We start from the raw sequence: 20,030 nt of genomic DNA on the forward strand, positions 1-20,030 counted from the left end.
TCACAGCCACTAATATACTAACACTGCCAAGATTATTGCCAACACAGCCAACATACCGCTAGTGTCATCATCACCAAACCCACAACTATCACCACCACCACCACCATCATCACCACCACTGCTGCCACCACCACCACGACCACCACGACCACTACTACCACTGCCGCTCCCACCACTGCCGCTCCCACCACTGCCGCTCCCACCACTGCCACCCCACCACGACTACCACTATCACCACTGTAACAAATATCCCCTTTCCCTTAACCAATACTACCACCACCACCACCACCACCATCATCACCATCGTCCCCACTGCCACCATCACCACTACGACCACCATCATCAGCACTACAGCCATCCCCATTATGATGATAATCACCACCACCACCACCACCGCCATCACCATCATCACCGTCGTCCCCACTGCCATGACCATCATCATCAGCACTACAGCCAACACCATTATGATGATAATCACCACCACCACCAACACCACTGCCATCACCAGCATCATCAATACAACTGTCAATATCACCTCCACTACCACAAATGTAGTTACTGACCTTACCATTTCTTACCTGTGTTGAGACTGAATTGATAGACTTACCTGTGGTACGTAGTTACTAGAGTCGACTCTGGTACCCTTGGGGTAGATTCTCGTCAGCTGTCTCTTGTTGTAACTGGATGCAGGTTAAGGATGAACAGCACATTGCTGAGAGAGGATCGGTTGTTATTGATGTTGTTGTTGTCGATTTTTGTTGCTTCTGTTTTTGTATTTGGTGTTGTTGTTATTGTTGTTGCTTGTTTGTTTGTTTGTTTGTTGAGTGAAGCGGTCTTTGTCCCATTAGTAGGAGAAGTCCGAAACGTGGTCCTTTGCTATTCGTAAAGACCCGCAGAAGAGAAAGCAGGTCAACCCCCGACACTGAGAGCATCGATGGATGGATGAATGCACATCCAGGCTCAGCAGTTGCATAGGAAGTCGGGGACAAGAAACAGGAAGAAAGAGTGAGAGCAAAGTTGGGGCGAAAGAGTACAACAGGGGTCGCCACCACCCCCTGCCGGAGCCTCGTGGAGCTTTAGGTGGGTTTTTGCTCAATAAACACACACAACGCCCAGTCTGGGAATTGAAACCGCGATCCTCCAACCGCGAGTCCGCTGCCCTAACCACTGGGCCATTGCACCTCCACTGTTGTTGCTGTTGTTGTTGTTTAAGCCTACAACAGTCCTGATCGAGCAAATTTGTTTTGGAGTTGATTTGTTTGACTAAAACCCTTCAAGGTGATGTTCCAGACGGGGCACATGGCCTAGTGGTTAGAGCAGTGGATTCCTCCTCCTCCTCATCATCATCATCATCATCATCATCACTCACTCCCACTACCATACACTTCATCATCATTCTCATCATACTTTCCCTCAGCATCATCATTATTACTGCCACTACCATGACAATTAGTCCTCCTCCTCCTCCTCCTCTTCCTTATCCATCATCATCATCATCATGATCATCTTGATCACTCCAACCATCACCATCACTGCCCTCACCACCACCACCACCACCATCATCCTTACTGACATTTCTAACCTTGCACAAACTCTCTCTAATGTTAAAGGATACTCTACAAAGTCTTCTGGTGCTTCTTTCAGTAAGTTCAAAGCTTGGGTTTCTACCATGGATGACATCTCATAGCTTCTGTTCTTCTCTGTCATATGAAAAATGAATAAATATTTAAAAAGGTGAACATATAAACAGATGAAAAAAAAGATAGACGAACAGACATGGATCTCGCTTGAGTAGAAAATTTATGAGAGATATTTTCTGAAGTGAGGCTGGAGAAATATTTGGGACACTAACTATTAACCCTTTTAGGATACCATTTTTGCTATAAAGTGTGGGTCTTCTTGAGCACAGTGAAATGCCAATTATCCTTTGTTATCTCCTCCGTAAGGTCCAACATCTTGAGATCAGCTTTCAATACTTCATACCATGTCTTCATGGGTCTCCCTCCTTCACAAGTTCCATCCAATTTAAGTGATTGGCACTTCTTTATGCAACTGTCCATACCCATTATGGACCCCTTTGATTCCTGCCTTACTCTACTGGACCCTAATAATCATTAAATGTTTTAGAAATTCCCTTTCATCATCGTCATCATCATCATCATCATCATCATCGCTTAACGTCCGCTTTCCATGCTAGCATGGGTTGGATGATTTGACTGAGGGCTGGCGAACCAGATGGCTGCACCAGGCTTCAAGCTTGACCTGGCAGAGTTTCTACAGCTGGATGCCCTTCCTAATGCCAACCAATCCGAGAGTGTAGTGGGTGCTTTTACGTGCCACCGGTACGGGGCCAGTCAGGCGCTACTTGCACCGACCTCGCTCGAATCTTTTACATATGCCACCAGCACCGGTGCCAGTAAGGCGTTATAATTAAGTATTACTATGAATTGTATAAAAAATGATATGCTAAAATATGTTGTGTACTGTAGAAGCATAACCAATTAATTGCAGATAAATTTTAACAGCAAAATCTAATGTGGGTCGTCAGGGGTCATATGGGTTCCGATTGAGAATTATTGGGAAGATTTATCTCCCTTCGTGATCTAATAATTTTGAGTTATCTCCCCTGCTCAACCTGACACTTTACCTATAATACAGCTGTCTAAATGTATGTGCGTGTCCGTGTGTTTCGACGAGGCATGAGGCGGACGGTCGAAGCGATTTCTCACTCGTCGGCAGCGGTATCGAGCACGAGTGCGGCCGGTCGGTCGGCGCACGAACTCGAAAGAACGAGAAGAAGAAGAAGCACGGGCGAACGGCGTTATAGAGTACTTCTTCAGAAACTTCTCCCTGTCTTTTTGAAATCTCAGATTACACCCTGTGGTTATATTTCAAGATTTCTTTGACTCTAGTATTTTTTTCCCATATATGCTTCTGCCTTTGGAAATGCAATAAATTTTGTCTTTTCTTTCCATGGAGCAAGACATTTAATCAAATTTTCAGCCATTAAATTCCCATCATCATCATCATCATCACCACCACCACCACCACCACCACCACCACCATTATCATCATCATCATCATCGTCGTTGTCGTCGTCGTTTAACGTCCACTTTCCATGCTAGCATGGGTTGGACGATTTGACTGAGGGCTGGAGAACCAGATGGCTGCACAAAGCTCCAATCTTGATCTGGCAGAGTTTCTACAGCTGGATGCCCTTCCTAACACCAACCACTCCGAGAGTGTAGTGGGTGCTTTTACATGCCACCGGCACAGGGGCCAGTTAGGCGGTACTGGCAACGACCTCGCTCGAATCTTTTTACACGTGCCAGTAAGGCGATGCTGGTAAAGATCACGCTCGAATGTTGCCTTTTACGTAACACTGGCACGGAAGCCAGTTGTCTGCTCTGGCAACGATCACGCTTGGATGGTGCTCTTAGCACCCTACTAGCACGGGGCTCAAGTGCCAGTAAGGCGATGCTGGTAACAATATATTTGGATAATTTCAAGTAGCATTCAACATAAGAGATAATGACTGAGCTCTGATAAATTCAATGCCATACATATCAGTTATATGTTTTTGGTATGTCTTGTGAAAAGATGATTAAGCTTTTTTCTTGGGACAAGTATTTTCTGAGAAAACTACAAATTACACTTACTTGTGGCATTGTCAAAGGTTGTGAAATGAACTGGTTGGATATAGTTGACAAGGGCAGACATTTCTTCAGCGGCTTCAGCTTCTTTAGCAGCAGTTCCCTGTTAAATGAAATAGTACATTTCTTTTACCTTCACTTGGATGAAAATTAAAAACAGCAAAAAATCGAATAAAAGAAAGAAAATTAAAAAGAGAATGAAAGAGGAATATTATAGCTGACTTGTTGAAAAATTTTCCTTCAAACTTATCTCACATTTTTCAAGTTCACAGCAAAAAAATGCCACTCTAAGTATCACTGTTAATACAGTTTTCCAGCCATTGATCCCTATTCACTAAGACAAATGTCAGTATTTGTATCACTTGAAATTAACAGTATATATCATTAGTCTAAAAAAATATCCTATGTTAATTAAAAATACCCCTTATTAATTTTTTTTAAATACTCCTTATTAATTAAAAACGAATTTATGGTGGCTAATTTAACAGTATCACATTGTCTATGGCTTATTCAGAAGAGGAACAACAGTACTCTTGATGCTTTTTTGTGCCTTCAAGATTGGTTGAAGGAAAAAATAAATAATTATCATCAGCATGAACACAGTCTCATGACTGGAACAAGATAGATGCTTCACTAGATTTAATATACTGCAGAGACAGGTAAGTCTACCATGATATTCCTTTCCAAGCCACCTTACTCTCAAGGGGTATCATACTCAGTACCACAAGATAATGAAACATCTTTCAATTTTACAGTGTTGTCATTACTGTCAGCTGCAGTGAGCTCTCTTACCTACCCATGGTACCTATCTACTGCCAAATAATCAGATCTTTTTGATAGGAAAATGTCTTTGGTCCTAAAGATACAGAGTGCATACACAATAACATGGATATGGCTGTAAGTTTACAAAGACCACTTTGAATCAATGGAGTTTATTGTTTGATATCCCTGCATGACACTTTGTGTCTTCTACTATAGCCTCAGGTTCAACCCAAGCATTCTGAATAAAGCTGGGTCAGAAGAAATTCTGTGGAAGACCATCAAACTTAATCAGTTCTAGAGTTATGAATTTGCTTGGTTTAACACAACACCTGGCTCTGGAATGACTTTAGCAATAAAGACCAGTCCATTGGAAGCATTCATAGCAGGTTTCTAATCAGAAGATAACTCACACCTTGATGGCCTGCTTCTAAAATTATGAATTATGTTCCTTTTTTTATCTGTTTCATCCTCCTTCAGTCTCAAAGACCTTAGAAAAGATCATGCACACTGCCCTTCTTTGTCTGATTAAAGCATGAAAATAAAAATACCCAGAGCTGATGACTGGAATTGAATCACTAAACAACTTCAAGTGGTTGTGTGACAACCTGTCAACTAAGTCATCACCAATTGTTTGGCATTCAATCAGCTAAGTCATCACACCAATTGTCTGACACCCTGTCAACTCAGTCATCACCAACTATTGTCTAACCTCCTGTCAATTCAGTTAACACCTACTGTTGTTTGATAACTTGTCAACTCAGTCATCACCAACTATTGTCTAATGTCCTGTCAACTCTCTCATCACCAACTACTGTCTGATGTTCTGTCAACTCAGTCATCACCAAATGTATGACACCCTGTCAACTCAGACATCATAAATTGTCATCTAACATCCTGTCAACTCAGTCTTCACTAACTATTGTCTCACATCCTGTCAATTCTGTCATTAAAGACTGTTGATATCAACTGTCAACTTAGTCATTACCAATTGTTATCTAACATCCTTCCAGCTCAATCATTGTCAACTCTTATCTGACATCCTGTCAACTCTGTGAGCACCAATTATTGTTTGACATTTTGTTGACTCCCATCATAAACCCACTTTTAACTGACATCCTGTCAAGTCAGTCATCCTCAGTTGTACTCAAGCAACAACCGATAAAAATGCAAAGTCAAGTTACCGCATCTTTCTTTTCTTTCTCAATTTTCTTCTTTTCTTCATCTGTTAGGCCAGCCATGTCATCATCATCTCCACCTAAAGTAATGATAAAAGAAAGGGAAAATACAAAATGGTCAAACTATCACACTGTATCTCCATACCTATTTTTTTACTACCCACAAGGGGCTAAACACATAAGGGACAAACAAGGACAGACAAACGGATTAAGTCGATTATATCGACACCAGTGTGTAACTGGTACTTATTTAATTGACCCCGAAAGGATGAAAGGCAAAGCCAACCTTGGCGGAATTTGAACTCAGAACATAGCGGCAGACGAAATACTGCTAAGCATATCACCTGGCGTGCTAACATTTCTGCTAGCTCGCCGCCTATGGTATCTCCATACTATAGACCAATACATGTGTGAGTCTGTGATATGATCCCCTACATGACAGAAGCAACAGTAACTAACCCAATACAAAGCTTGGGTAGGCCATTAGTGGGAGAAGTCCGAAACGTGGCCCTTTGCTATTCGTAAGACCCGCAGAAGAGAAAGCAGATCAACCCCCGACACCGAGAGCATCAACGGATGGATGAATGCACATCCAGGCTCAGTGGTTGCATAGGAAGTCGGGGACAAGAAACAGGAAGAAAGAGTGAGAGAAAGTTGTGGCAAAAGAGTACAACAGGGGTCGCCACCACTCCCTGCCAGAGCCTCATGGAGCTTTAGGTGTTTTTGCTCAATAAACACACACGACGCCCAGTCTAGGAATCGAAACCATGATCCTCCGACCACGAGTCCGCTGCCCTAACCACTGGGCCATTGCGCCTCCAAAATAAGACTTAGTAGAATTAATTTATCATAATTAGACTATTCCGACTATCAGTATTACTAAAATAAAACTTAGGTCAACCATTGGTATAATCGAAATTAGTTTGTACCAGCCATGGGTTTTACAAATACAAGACTACTCCAGTTGGTTACCAAGCAACCAACAGGTGTCAAAGATAAAAAATTGCAACCCTATACATACCTTTGTGTACTTTCTTATTCTTAATCAAAATCTTCTTCTTGAGGTCATGTGGTGATGGTAGTTGAATACCGGGTTTAAGCTGTGAAAAACAAGCACAGAAGACATGATGAAACCATGAGCAGCTTCTGTGATGATGGGTAGTGGGGAAAGAGAAAGAGACTGTTTTTAGGGAGCTGGGAGAAAACATTATCCATTTTGCTTCAAACAATGAATATCAAAGAAGCTGCAACCACCAACTAAAAATAAGTCCCCTCCCCACAAATTTCAGGCCTTGTGCCTATAGACGAAATGATTATTATTATTATTATTGTTGTTTTTTCCTTCTTTCTTCAAATTTCCTTCCGTTTCTCACCGAGTGTTTTCCATACACCTAGGGCAGAGAAGCTCATTGTATGCATTCCCAGATTACATCCGCAAATTCACAGATAAAATATGTATTTAAAAATTAATAAATAAATAAATTCATTGATGGATGTTGTTTTCACAGCGATAATGCTCTTCTCAGTACATGAGCCGTTCCAGTTAATACAATTTTTTGCACTTCCTGTAGGGATGGTAAGCCTGGAATCATTTTCAAATAGGTTTCAGGACTTTTTATTATTATTATATGTTTGAATTTTGCTCTGTATTTGTACAAGCTGACTCCAAGTCTCACCCAGAAACCTCAAGAGACAACAAGTTAGAAGTTCATGCTGCCTAGGGTTTCATATATTTGGTTTTGCACATAGTATTGTTCTAGAGAATGTTTAAGAAAACATAAGAAAATTATAAGTTTGAGATTACATAGACAGTATTTTACGTAGGATATGGGCAGTTCCCATGAGCACTATCTTTTGAATTTCTACTATTTTGGGAATTCCTGGTATCTGAGCTTGGTAGGAATCAGCCCCTTTTGCTATCATCCCTAGTGCACCTATGACAACAGGTATTGTTTTAGTCTTCAGGTTCCACATTTTGCTAATTTCTATTTCAAGATCTTGGTAGGTCTTGACAGATACGTTTATATCGATTCGGACAGTCATATCAATGAGGAGGCATGATTTTTATCTGAAGTCTTTCAATATGATGTCTTGCCTATTTGCATTTATCTTTCTGTCAATTTGAATGATGAAGTTCCAGAAGAGTGAGATGTGATCATTTCCAAGCACTGGAGTTGGTTTGTGGTGGTATTATTGTGGTGGTATTATTATTATTATCATTATCATTATTATTATTATTATTATTGAGTGAGAGAGCAATGCATGCCATCAAAGTGACACTGGGGTAAAATATACAAAGCCCATCATGACTACCCGTCTGGTAAGGGTACACCAGGCACATGCACCACAACCATATGTGCACGACATGGTGATATCATATCAAGATAAACAACACATGACCTTGCAGGTGGGGCCCAGTTAGAATTTTCTTCTGGTCGAATAACCCATCCCGCTCAAAAGGTCCCTGAATAAGGGTTGTTTAAGGATGTTGAACGAACCACACATGTTTCCAGAGGATTTCTTTCAACACACAGCTATGATGCTCCCCCACTACTTCTGCTTGTGATCGGAGATGCACATACAGTCAGCCACTAGGGGACATGCTCAACTGGTTAAGGTCAAACAACTGACAAGTAAATCTGTGGTATTGAGCAGAATATTTGCTGTAGCCCATCTTTTATACCAAGACAAAACAAGGCTTTGGTCGGCCTGAGGCTATAGTAGAAGACACTTGCCCAAGGTGCTACGCAGTGGAACTGAACCCAGAACCATGTGGTTGGTAAGCAAGCTACTTACCACACAGCCACTCCTACACCTATGTCGACAGTCACACAGGATTCACTGCAGATTATCAGAGCGGACATAGCCTGGGATTACAGCAGGATATGATTTGAAGATTCAGATGCTATTTCTGGCAGGTCCCTGAATAAGGGTTGTTTAAGGATGTTGAACGAAACTTTCATGTTTCCAGAGGTGAATTATTGAAACTCCAAAGAATCCCTCACAACACATGGCTATGATGCTCCCCTACTACTTCTGCTCGTGATCAGAGACGCATATATAGCATCAACAAAACCAAAATACTTACTGGGAATGAGTCCAAAGATTTCTGCAACAGTAACTCTCCAAATGCTTCACAGCAATATTTTGCTAGTAATTGTTGTTGTTTTACTCTGAAAGTAAAAAAAAAAACACACTTAAGAAATCACAGTTATTTGTTTTTAAGGCTATATTCAATAGTTCAAGAACTGTAGTTAGGAAAATAGACCATGCAGAAAATAGCAAGGATTAAAAGATATCATCATTATCATTTTATGTCCAGTTTTTGATACTTGCATGGTCAAGTGCAATTTGTTGAGGCAGATTTATTTTTTCTATGGCTGGGTGTCTTTGCTGTTGTCAACCCTCACCTGTTTCGAGGTAAAGTAATAAGGTAATATTTTCTCGTGGTCAGACACGTTATCTTTGGAAGACTGGGATTGAACAACACCACTTGTTTGACAGTGATGCTCGTTTACAACCTCTGCATGACATCAGCACAAGGGTACGTGCAAATTTCATCATCATTAACTTGGTCTGGGTTGGATTGAGGATTTACATCAAGTAAAACAATGAGATCAACAATAATAATAAAGACATATTGCTAAACAGATAACAACAAATAGCAAAAGTAATATAGAACAATAACATAACAAGAAATCAAGGTGGTGGTAGTGATGAAATTTACATAGAATAAAAGGGTGAAAGAAAGAAAGAAAGAAAGAAAGAGAAAAATAAAGAAAGAAAGAGAGAAAGAAAGAAAGAGAAAAATAAATAAATTAATAAATAAAGAAAGAAAGAAAGACAGAAGGAAAGGTATAAATGTTTGAGAACTTACGAACAATGGTTTTCAAATGACAATATCACAGGATACTCTGATACTTTAAAGGCTGACTCTGCAATGGCTTCAACAACATCCTGTACAATAACAAAACAAAAAAAGTGATATTTAACACGTTAACTGCCACATGTACCACTAGTGGTTCATCGCAAACTTCACACAACCACCAAATGCACCATCAATGGTACATTTTCATAATTTGAGAAAATAATTTATTCTGTATCTTTGACATGTTTTTTTTTCTCTCTAGTTTCAGCTCAGAGCTGTGGCCATGCTGATGCACCACCATTTGAGCACCCTTTTAAAGCCTAGCCAGGTTCATGGGCCCGGTTTCCCGGTTTCTATGGCGTATGTGTTCCCTAGCTGGACAGGACGCCAGTCCATCGCAGCGCTACTCATTTTTGCCAGCTGAGTGGATTCGAGCAACGTGAAATGAAGTGTTTTGCTCAAGAACGCAACACGTCGCCCGGTCCAGGAATCGAAACCACAATCTTATGATCATGGTGCTGACACCCTAACCACTAAGCCACGTGCCTGAAAATATTTAAATAACAAGAGTGCTAAATATTGGTTTCAAATTTTGGAACAAGGCCTATAATTTCGGTGGGTAAGTAAGTTGATTACATTGACCCGAGGGCTCAACTGGTACTAATTTTATCGATCCCAAAAGGATGAAAGGCAAAGCTGATCTTGGTAGAATTTGAACCTGGAATGTAAAATACTGCTAAGCATCTTGCCCAATATGCTAACAAGTCTGCTAAGTCAGCGCCTTAAGAGTGCCAAATATTAAAGTTTGATTATAAAATATTGTAGACATGTAAAAAAAAATTAACATTTCCTTTTAATTAAACAGTATGCACTTTATTAATGGTGTGGAAGCACTCCGTCGGTTCCGACGACGAGGGTTCCGGTTGATCCGAATCAACGGAACAGCCTGCTCGTGAAATTAACGTGTAAGTGGCTGAGCACTCCACAGACACGTGTACCCTTAACGTAGTTCTCGGAGATATTCAGCGTGACACAGAGAGTGACAAGGCTGGCCCTTTGAAATACAGGTACAACAGAAACAGGAAGTAAGAGTGAGAGAGAGTTGTGGTGAAAGAGTACAGCAGGGATCACCACCATCCCTGCCGGAGCCTCGTGGAGCTTTATGTGTTTTCGCTCAATAAACACTCACAATGCCCGGTCTGGGAATCGAAACCGCGATCCTATGACCACGAGTCCGCTGCCCTAACCACTGGGCCATTGCGCCTCCACACTTTATTAATGGAACAAATGGCAGATTGATTAACACCAAACTCATGGCCCAGAATAGCAAATGAATTGACCCCAGTTTTTATTATTATTATATATTTTTTTAAAGTCTGGTACTTTTGCTGAACCACTAAGTTATAGTGATGTAAACACACCAGCATTGGTTGTCAAGCAGTGATGGAGAACAAACTTTATATCCATATATATACTTGTATATTCCTGGTTATGATATACTACTGGTCAAAAAGTTGCTATTGGTTTCATGTCTACTAATGTAGATAATTCATTAGACCTGCTGGCCAGAAGCACTTAGTCTTTTTATGGCTGGAGATAAATATACAGTCTTGGTCAGTTTGGTGGTAAAAAAAAAGGAGCAAAATTTCTTTTTGAGTGGGAAACAAGAGTTACCTATCCTTGTACAATTCCAGCTATGGTCAAAGGAAATCAACTGTGTCTATGAGGTTTCTCCATTCTCTAGTCTGCAAAGGGGGAAAATCACATTTCCAAAATGAATTTTCTGTGATGAGGGCAGTGACTAAATATTTCTTTTTTTGAGTTCAAAGCATCCAGACTGTGTGAATTTTTTAGGATTATTGTCCTCTGAGCTGAGGAGATTTTGCACTACCTGCTTTCATAGCAGCATGGTCAAGGTTGTTCCAAACAACTTCCAATTAATATTCTATGGCATTCCTTCTTCTTTTAATCATTTTATATATATATATATATATATATATATATATATATTATATATATAAATGTTGTGACTCTCTTGGATCATAAAAGAGGACCTGAAGTTATTTAGCTTGGCCTTGAAAGGGCCCTTCGTTGCTCCAACATATTTCTGTGTATGCATCCCTTTGCTGTTGCTGTTATCGCTGTTGTGACTGTTGTTAGACATCATCACCTCTGCTTTTTGCACTACAACCCCTGTGTTGCATCAACCATTCACTGAGCACTCACAGCTAACCCAGCATAAATATCCTGCCTCTGTGCAGGGCTTTGGAGATTTCCCTAATATCTTTTTAACACTAGCCATACAATTGAACGAGATCCTTATGACTATTGAATAATCTAAGAAAGACCCTTTCAACATTGGATTTTTTCATTTTGGTTTTTGTATATGTGTGTGTGTTTGAAAAGGTTTAACGAAAGCACTCACACAATAGAAAAAAACTTCTTCCCAAAAAAGATTTGTAAATTCCTCAAAAAAGATTTCAAAACATTTTTTTTAAAAAGATTTTTTTTTTTTTAAATCACCTTTACTTCAAAAAGTGTATTAAGTAATCCTCATAGACTTTCAAATATATATATGAGAGAGAGAGATACATATGCATGTGTGTGTGTATGTATGTATGTATGTATGTATGTATGTATGTATGTATGTATGTATTCATGTATGTATATTAGGCACAAATCCATGGTCTCTCAAGACTAACAGGTGCCTACTACTACTACACACACACACATACACACGTACATATCTTGTGTTGTATCAATGTTTGTTTCACTAAGTTTATTTTGGATAATGATCATGTGATACTTGCCCTGAAAGCTACTTCAGTACACATTGTGAAGCCGTGAGTGATGATTGGTTCTCCATCTTTTCCATCCCAACAATCCAATTCCAGACAACGACATCCGGTAAGCAAAACTTGACGGTATATTTCCACTGAAGACTTTCCAGTCAACTGGTGCCCTAAAATATGGAAATTATACCTTAATAATAATTATAATCCTTTCTACTAAAAGCACAAGGCCTGAAATTTGTGGGGAGGGGACTAGTCAATTACATCGATCCCTGTGTTTCACTGGTGCTTAAATTATCGACCCCCAAGAGGATGTAAGGTAAAGGCAACCCCGGTGGAATTTGAACCCAGAACATAGCAACAGGCAAATAATGATAATAATAATAATGTCTCACAAAATAGTAATGGTAGCAGTAGCAACAATGATGATGATGATGATGATGATGATGATGATAACGATGACAATAATGATGATGATGATAACGATGATGACGATGATGACGATGATGATGATGATGATAACGATGATGACAATGATGATGATGATGATGATGATGATAACGATGATGATGAGGAGGAGGAAGAGGAGGAGGGTAGTGATCACAAGGGTGATGGTGATGATTACTGCAGACTGTTCACATTAACGCCCACCCTCATCCTCTTTTGCATGTGTCCACACAAAAATCTCTCCTTCAAAAAAAAATGCCATCCCTTCATTATTCCCCATCGACCCCCATCACTCTGATTATCACCATTAATTTATCACAAACTATCACCCTTTGTCAGCCCCTCACCTGGTACATGTAATATAAGATAATTGGTCAGGCCTTACCTGTCAAGTAGGTGTTGTGGGAAGAATTGATGTAGTAAGCCGCAAGGGGCAGCTTCATGTTGGCCCCCAGATCCAACCGATGCATTGGGGTAAGATTATTTTCTTCACACATAAGGAAATACAGCAATCCTTCTTTTGTCAGCTGACCTGTGTATAAGTAGACAATAGAAAAAAGTAGAGAGAAACATGGCTGGAAAAGATTTGGATGGGTGGATATGAAGGGAGTTGAAGATGTATGCATGTCAATGGATGATGAAAGAACAGGTGTTACATAATCACCTTCAGTAGCTTACGGCTAATTCTACTATAAGAAGCACTGTCCTAAGAGCTGAGTCCATGAATACTTGTGCAACATCCTATAGCTTCTTTTCCTCTCACATACACACACATTTAACATCTAAATTTGTGGATGAATTTCTGAAGGAGCAGTTTAGCTTAATGGTAAAGCACTCAGCTGGAGTCTTGAGCGATATGGGTTCGAGACCTATGGCAATTTGTTAACAAAGTTTTCCACTTTGTAAGAACAATTTACCCAGTATTCATGCTGTTCTAAAGGCAATTCTATGTTCGAAAAAATATCATCTTATTTGTATCATACAATACACATTTCATCTTTATATATAAAAGTGAAGTTGTGTGAGTGTCTGTCTCCTACGATTTAGATTCCTAACTACTCCCACATTTTGCGGTGCAGTTTAATCAAAACCGGGTATCTTATAGTCGTGATTCATATCGAGCCCTTCTGGGTATTAGCGCACGTCTACGATGAGTCTACGATTTTAAAAATTAATTTACCATCATTTTTTTCCATTTTCATGCATATTTTTTTAAAGGGAAGTAACTCTCTAAAAATATCTACGATGAGTCAACGATTTTTAAAAAATTTACCATCATATTTTTTCCATTTTTAATGCATTTTTTTGCTATTTTTTGGCTATAACTCTCTAAAAATGCTGTATAGTTATTTCCCTTACAAACCCGAGCAACGCCAGGCGATACTGCTAGTTGCTTATAAAAAACCAAATGTTTGTTTGTTTCTATTTATATATTATATATGTCTTATATATATATTAGAGTAAAACCACTATTATGTAATTCAAACAATGATAGACATAAACCATATCATATAGAAAAAAATAAAATATATTATAAAACATATAACTAGATCACAAAAAGTACAAAAAAATTAATACTTTTTGTGGCCTAGTTATATGTTTTATAATGTATTTTATTTTTTCTATATGGTATGGTTTATGTCTATCATTGTTTGAATTACATAATAGTGGTTTTTCTTTAATTTATATATATATTATATATTTATATTGTGAAATTTGATTTTATACTAAATTGAATTTTTCCCTGTAAGTTTGGAGTTATACTCCCCAAGTGCTAAACAGCAGAGAACCAACAAACGATACACATACATTGAGTATGTGCAGTTGATAATGTTTACAACACTAGCACTGCTTTAAATTTGCTACTGAATTTTATATGTGTGTATATATATATATATATATATATATACATAAGTAACTCCCTATTTTAAAATACTTATAAATTATTTATTAATTGTAATTTTTACAAACAAATGGAATTGAAAGGAAAGCTTCTAGTATGAGGTTTTATTTAAAATTTGATTTGGGCTCCAGATGTCACCACCAGCTTCTTGAGTCAGCCAGGAATTGCATCAACTGGTTTCACCAGAAACTCTTGTGGGGATAGAAGACATAACTTATTGTATTCGCCCTTCAAGTTCTTCCAAAGTCTTTTAACCAACCCCAAAGAAAGAAGTCATAGGTTGTTAAGTTGGGATTTCTGGCTGGCCACTCATGCGGGCCACAGCGACCCTTCCATCTCCTGGGGGAAGTGAGCATTCAATCATTTGTGAATGACAAGAGCAGTACAATTAAAGAATAAATTCTCATACTTCAAAAAACAAGCACAAAGAATTTGAGAAAAAAATTACAATTGATAAATAATTTATAAGTATTTTAAAATAGGATGCGCACCAGCTTAATTTAATTCATCCTTAGTCAAAAGACACCCGTTGTTAATGTCCTGTTATTTGCATTTGTGTACCATTTCTCCGGTTTTTTTCTGTCTTTGTTTTCATATACATTCACTGCTTTCTTCCAAGGAATCTAGTGCTCTTAGCTTAGTTTTTCCTTGGGGCTGGCCAGATTGGAGCAATCTTGAGTATAACCAGCCAAAATTGCAAAGATAATCTGGAACTCGACTGAGGAAAGAAAACTCTGAATGACCCGTCCTTTTTTCTTTGTATCGTCTGTCTGGATGTTTTGTTGTCCCTTTTTTGTATCACCTAACTGTCTGGATGTTTTGCGTTTTTGTCCCATTTTTGTATTATATATATATATATATATATATATATATATATATATATATACATATATATGTAATGACTTTGAAGGTGACTTACCTTTTTCTGTAAGCATTTCAGTAGATAAATCATTTGACATCATATATATATGAAATGAAAGAAGAAAAATGTTCATATATTAGCAAGGTGGATTCTGAATTTGATGCAGATGTGATGGAATTGGTCACGTCAAGATATTAATGAGATTTATAAAAGAAATATAACTTAGAGGATGGGAGTAAACAGAATCTTTATTGTATATTGTATGTCAAAAAAATCCAAAGAAATTATATATATTATATATATATATATATATATATATATATATATATATATATATATATATATATATATAATTAAAGGATCAAAGGTTCTTCTCAAGGCTGGTTTCTGGTTTCTGTATTTATTGTGTGTGTACATATATGTGTGTGTCTGTGTCCGTGTGTGTGTGTGTGGTGTTGTGTGTGTGTGTGCACACGCATCTGGTAGATAATGAAAGGACACATTAAATAATTGGAATGAGACAATTGGGAACTGCTGTCTAGATGCTAACGATTCAGCATAGCCGACTAAATATTCGACCTGTTTTGGCAACAGTACTTTTTGGCACTGAAGGCAAACACACACACACACACACACATGTGCACAGAAATATTCACATACAGCTAGAGAGAGTAACAGAGAGAGAGAGAGAGAGAGAGAGAGAGACAAAGATTGGACAAAATGCAAACATACATTATTAGATGCTTACACACATAAACAGAGAGGGAGGAGAGAGAGGGGAGAGTGAGAGGAAAGAAAGAAAGAAAGAAAGAAAGAAAGAAAGAAAGAAAGAAAGGAAAGAAGGAAGGAAGAGAAAAGAAGAAAGAGAAGAAAGCAGGAAAATCATTAAAACTTCTGAAGTCAAATAAGTCAGCATCAAATCAGCAAGGTACTGAAATAGGCTGCACTACAACCTTGAATAATGTAGCCCTCTATATAGATGGGATGGTCAAGGCTGGAGCAACTTTGAGCCAAAGTTTGCTCAGTCAGGGTTGCCCCACAGGGCTTAACAAGAACAGCAAAACTGAAATTAAGGAATTTGACTCATTAGTATTAAAACAGGCCATATCAAATATTCCATCTGTTTTATGTTGAAACTGGACAGATCCAGCCTCTCACACCTACCCTGAGATGTCATTCTAAAAATATACAATCACATCATCAAAGTCTCGAACTATGACATAATGCATGATTTTTTAATTAATATAAGTATTATATATCATCATCATCATCATCATCGTTTAACGTCCGCTTTCCATGCTAGCATGGGTTGGACAGTTCGATCGGGGTCTGGGAAGCCAGGAGGCTGCACCAGGCTCTAGTCTGATCTGGCAGTGTTTCTACAGCTTGATGCCCTTCCTAACGCCAACCACTCCATGAGTGTAGTGGGTACTTACAGAGTGGTTGGCGTTAGGAAGGACATCCAGCTGTAGAAACACTGCCAGATCAGACTGGAGCCTGGTGCATTCTCCTGGCTTCCCAGACCCCAGTTGAACCGTCCAACCTATGCTAGCATGGGAAATTAAGTGAATAGGGAGTAATCAGAAGTGAAATGGGGCTCTTCCTAATTTGAGTAGTAAAGGAATGATAATAATAAAAAAAGAAAATAGCAAATTATTAAATTCAGAATATATAGAGATTGAAGATATACATATAAAAGTTGATTAATTTGAAACAATATGATTCAATACAACAGAGTAAGATGCATGCTATATGGTTATTCATTACAAAAATTTAGTCATGGGATATCAATGAAAGAAGAATCTATTTGATATTACACACTTTTTCCTTTCTTGTTGACAGCAGATTCATATTCTGCAATCAAACTCAGACATTGAGCATCTGTGTAAAGAGGGAAAAGGGTCTTGTGTAAGCTTGGATGTCTCTGCATTTCGTTGAGGAAGTCTCTGAACATCTCGGTATTGATGTTGCCTTTGTTCTGGGATCTGAAATGATAATTTAAATTTAAATTCAGTGAATGTATGTATGTATGTATGTATGTATGTATGTATGTATGTATGTACATACGTACGTATGTACGTATGTATGTATGTATGTATGTATGTATGTATGTATGTATGTATGTATGTATGTATGTATGTATGTGTGTATGTGTGTGTATGTGTGTATGTGTGTATGTATGTATATATGTATGTACATACATACATACATACATACATACATACATACATACATACATACATACATACATACATACATACATACATACATACATGGATGGATGGATGGATGTCATTGTTCAGTTTTAATTGAAGATTTCTTGGTAATAGAGAAAGAGCCAGTTTCTAAACTAGATTCAAGGCTCCTTCATTGGAATTTCAACATCAACAACAGGGTATTTTTGTTTGCATATATGTATGTATGTATGTGTGCAGATTTGTACGTTTTGCTTTATGTATGTATTCTCATGCATATAGTTGCATATATAGACAAGCTCATATATATTTAAATGATAAACTTCTGGAAAGTTTTACAGATTTTTACAGTTCCAGTGATGGATTGGATCTGTAATCTTCAAATTAGCTTTCTCCTTCCTGGTTTTGAGAAGCTTAATTTCTCAAGATTGGTATTTAGGCAGTGTGTTACATATTCCAGGGTCCCAGTAATTACAGATATAATCTGAACTTGCAATCTGGATAGAGTAACTGCAGATTTCTCAATAGTTCAGCATAGGTGCTCTCTCTTTCACTGATCTTCAGCTTTATGCTAATATCCATTGGGCAGCTAATTTCCACAACTGTACACAGTTTCTCTTCTCCATCCCCAATCATTATATCAGGTCTGTTGTGCTTACATTTTATTAACGTCTTCACTGGGACATTCCACCCGTACTCCTTTTTATTATGAGTGGCTATGACTTCTACCATACTGTGGGTTCTTATTTCTTTGTCCTCGAGGTTATCCTTCCAACGGATTTCAATTCAGAGTGTCCAAGCTACAACATCATGTCTCATTGGTAGATAATACCGTGATAACATATTTGGACAACTGCTTATGATGTGGGTGATATCTTCGGTGTTATCTTCACAAAGTATGCATTAGTTGTCACATTTTACTGCTTTTCCTGTATCATCATCATCATCATCATCATCATCATCGTTTAACGTCCGTTCTCCATGCTAGCATGGGTTGGACGGTTCGACCGGGGATCTGGGAAGCCAGAAGGCTGCACCAGGCTCCAGTCTTATCTGGCAATGTTTCTACAGCTGGATGCCCTTCCTAACGCCAATCACTCCGTGAGTGTAGTGGGTGCTTTTTACGTGCCACCCGCACAGGTGCCAGGCGAGGCTGGCAACGGCCACGGTCGGATTGGTGCATTTTACGTGCCACTGGCATGGAAGCCAGTCGAGGCGGCGCTGGCATCACTATCGCTTTTGTGCATCAGGTACTTGGTTGATAAAGTCAGCTCAAAGGTCACCGTTTTCACACCATCCAGAGTGAATTGCAGAAGGTCTTTGACTCACTTATGGAAAACAACTACCAGGCCAGATTCTAAAAGTGGCAGGAATGCTGGAACCGGTGTATTGCTGTGCAAGGAGACTATTTCAAAGGAGATAATGCTAAAACTTAGGTAAATAAGTAATTTTTTTATTAAACACAACTAGCCCAGGAACCCTTTGATACCACATCATATACATGTATATCATACATTGCATAAGTTTGTTTACTGAGGACAACCTTTCAGGCCCATCACACCTCCAAATTTCCCACCTGATCTCCAATTAACTGACAGAAAAAAAGGGGGAAAAATTAAAAAAGAACACAAAGAATTACCGTATTTGACGGCATATAGGACGCACTTTTTTCCAAAAAATATGGCTCAAAAAATCGCCCTGCGTCTAATATGCGAAGTCAAGACCCTCCCGTAGGCTAATCTTCTCCCAGACGCTCACTAACCTAGCTTACGATAAGTATTTCTACCTACGCTAAAGCCTTAATGATATTTTCCGTACTCATGCATCATTATTTTATTGCTAGTATTATTATTATTGTACTTTGTATGCTTTCCTTTTGTATGCTTGCTTTTATACAGCAATGTTTTCTGCTTTTGTAATGTGCTGCTAGACTGCTTTCAACAATATTCTCTTTTCTCTTTTACTTGTTTCAGTCATTTGACTGTGGCCATGCTGGAGCACCACCTTTAATCGAGCAAATCGACCCCGGGACTTATTCTTTGTAAGCCCAGTACTTAATCTATTGGTCTCTTTTGCCGAACCGCTAAGTGACGGGGACGTAAACACACCAGCATCGGTTGTCAAGCAATGCTAGGGGGACAAACACAGACACACAAACATATACACACACACTTATATATATATATACATATATACGACAGGCTTCTTTCAGTTTCCGTCTACCAAATCCACTCACAAGGCATTGGTCGGCCCGGGGCTATAGCAGAAGACACTTGCCCAAGATGCCACGCAGTGGGACTGAACCCGGCACCATGTGGTTGGTTAGCAAGCTACTTACCACACAGCTACTCCTGCACCTATATGCTTAAATAC

The 20,030-nt window shown here is 38.7% G+C and overlaps 1 protein-coding gene across 3 annotated transcripts in view; it reads right to left on the minus strand.

Annotated features, from left to right (window-relative positions):
• The window catches only part of LOC115217147 (1-phosphatidylinositol 4,5-bisphosphate phosphodiesterase classes I and II-like), a 127,571-nt gene that overhangs the window by 35,145 nt on the left and 72,396 nt on the right, over window positions 1–20,030 (minus strand). For all 3 annotated transcript variants that reach the window (XM_036507256.1, XM_036507254.1, XM_036507255.1), the window contains exons 9-19: window positions 17,284–17,447; window positions 15,520–15,525; window positions 13,083–13,229; window positions 12,269–12,420; window positions 9,468–9,547; window positions 8,679–8,763; window positions 6,612–6,690; window positions 5,597–5,670; window positions 3,660–3,756; window positions 1,616–1,700; window positions 608–680 (exon numbers count right to left, since the gene is read on the minus strand). In XM_036507256.1, coding sequence (XP_036363149.1) covers window positions 608–680; window positions 1,616–1,700; window positions 3,660–3,756; window positions 5,597–5,670; window positions 6,612–6,690; window positions 8,679–8,763; window positions 9,468–9,547; window positions 12,269–12,420; window positions 13,083–13,229; window positions 15,520–15,525; window positions 17,284–17,447 — 1,042 coding nt within the window. The remainder of the gene's footprint in view (window positions 1–607; window positions 681–1,615; window positions 1,701–3,659; window positions 3,757–5,596; window positions 5,671–6,611; window positions 6,691–8,678; window positions 8,764–9,467; window positions 9,548–12,268; window positions 12,421–13,082; window positions 13,230–15,519; window positions 15,526–17,283; window positions 17,448–20,030) is intronic.

This window comes from Octopus sinensis, linkage group LG11 (genome assembly GCF_006345805.1).
Source record: "Octopus sinensis linkage group LG11, ASM634580v1, whole genome shotgun sequence".
NCBI classification, from domain to species: domain Eukaryota; kingdom Metazoa; phylum Mollusca; class Cephalopoda; order Octopoda; family Octopodidae; genus Octopus; species Octopus sinensis.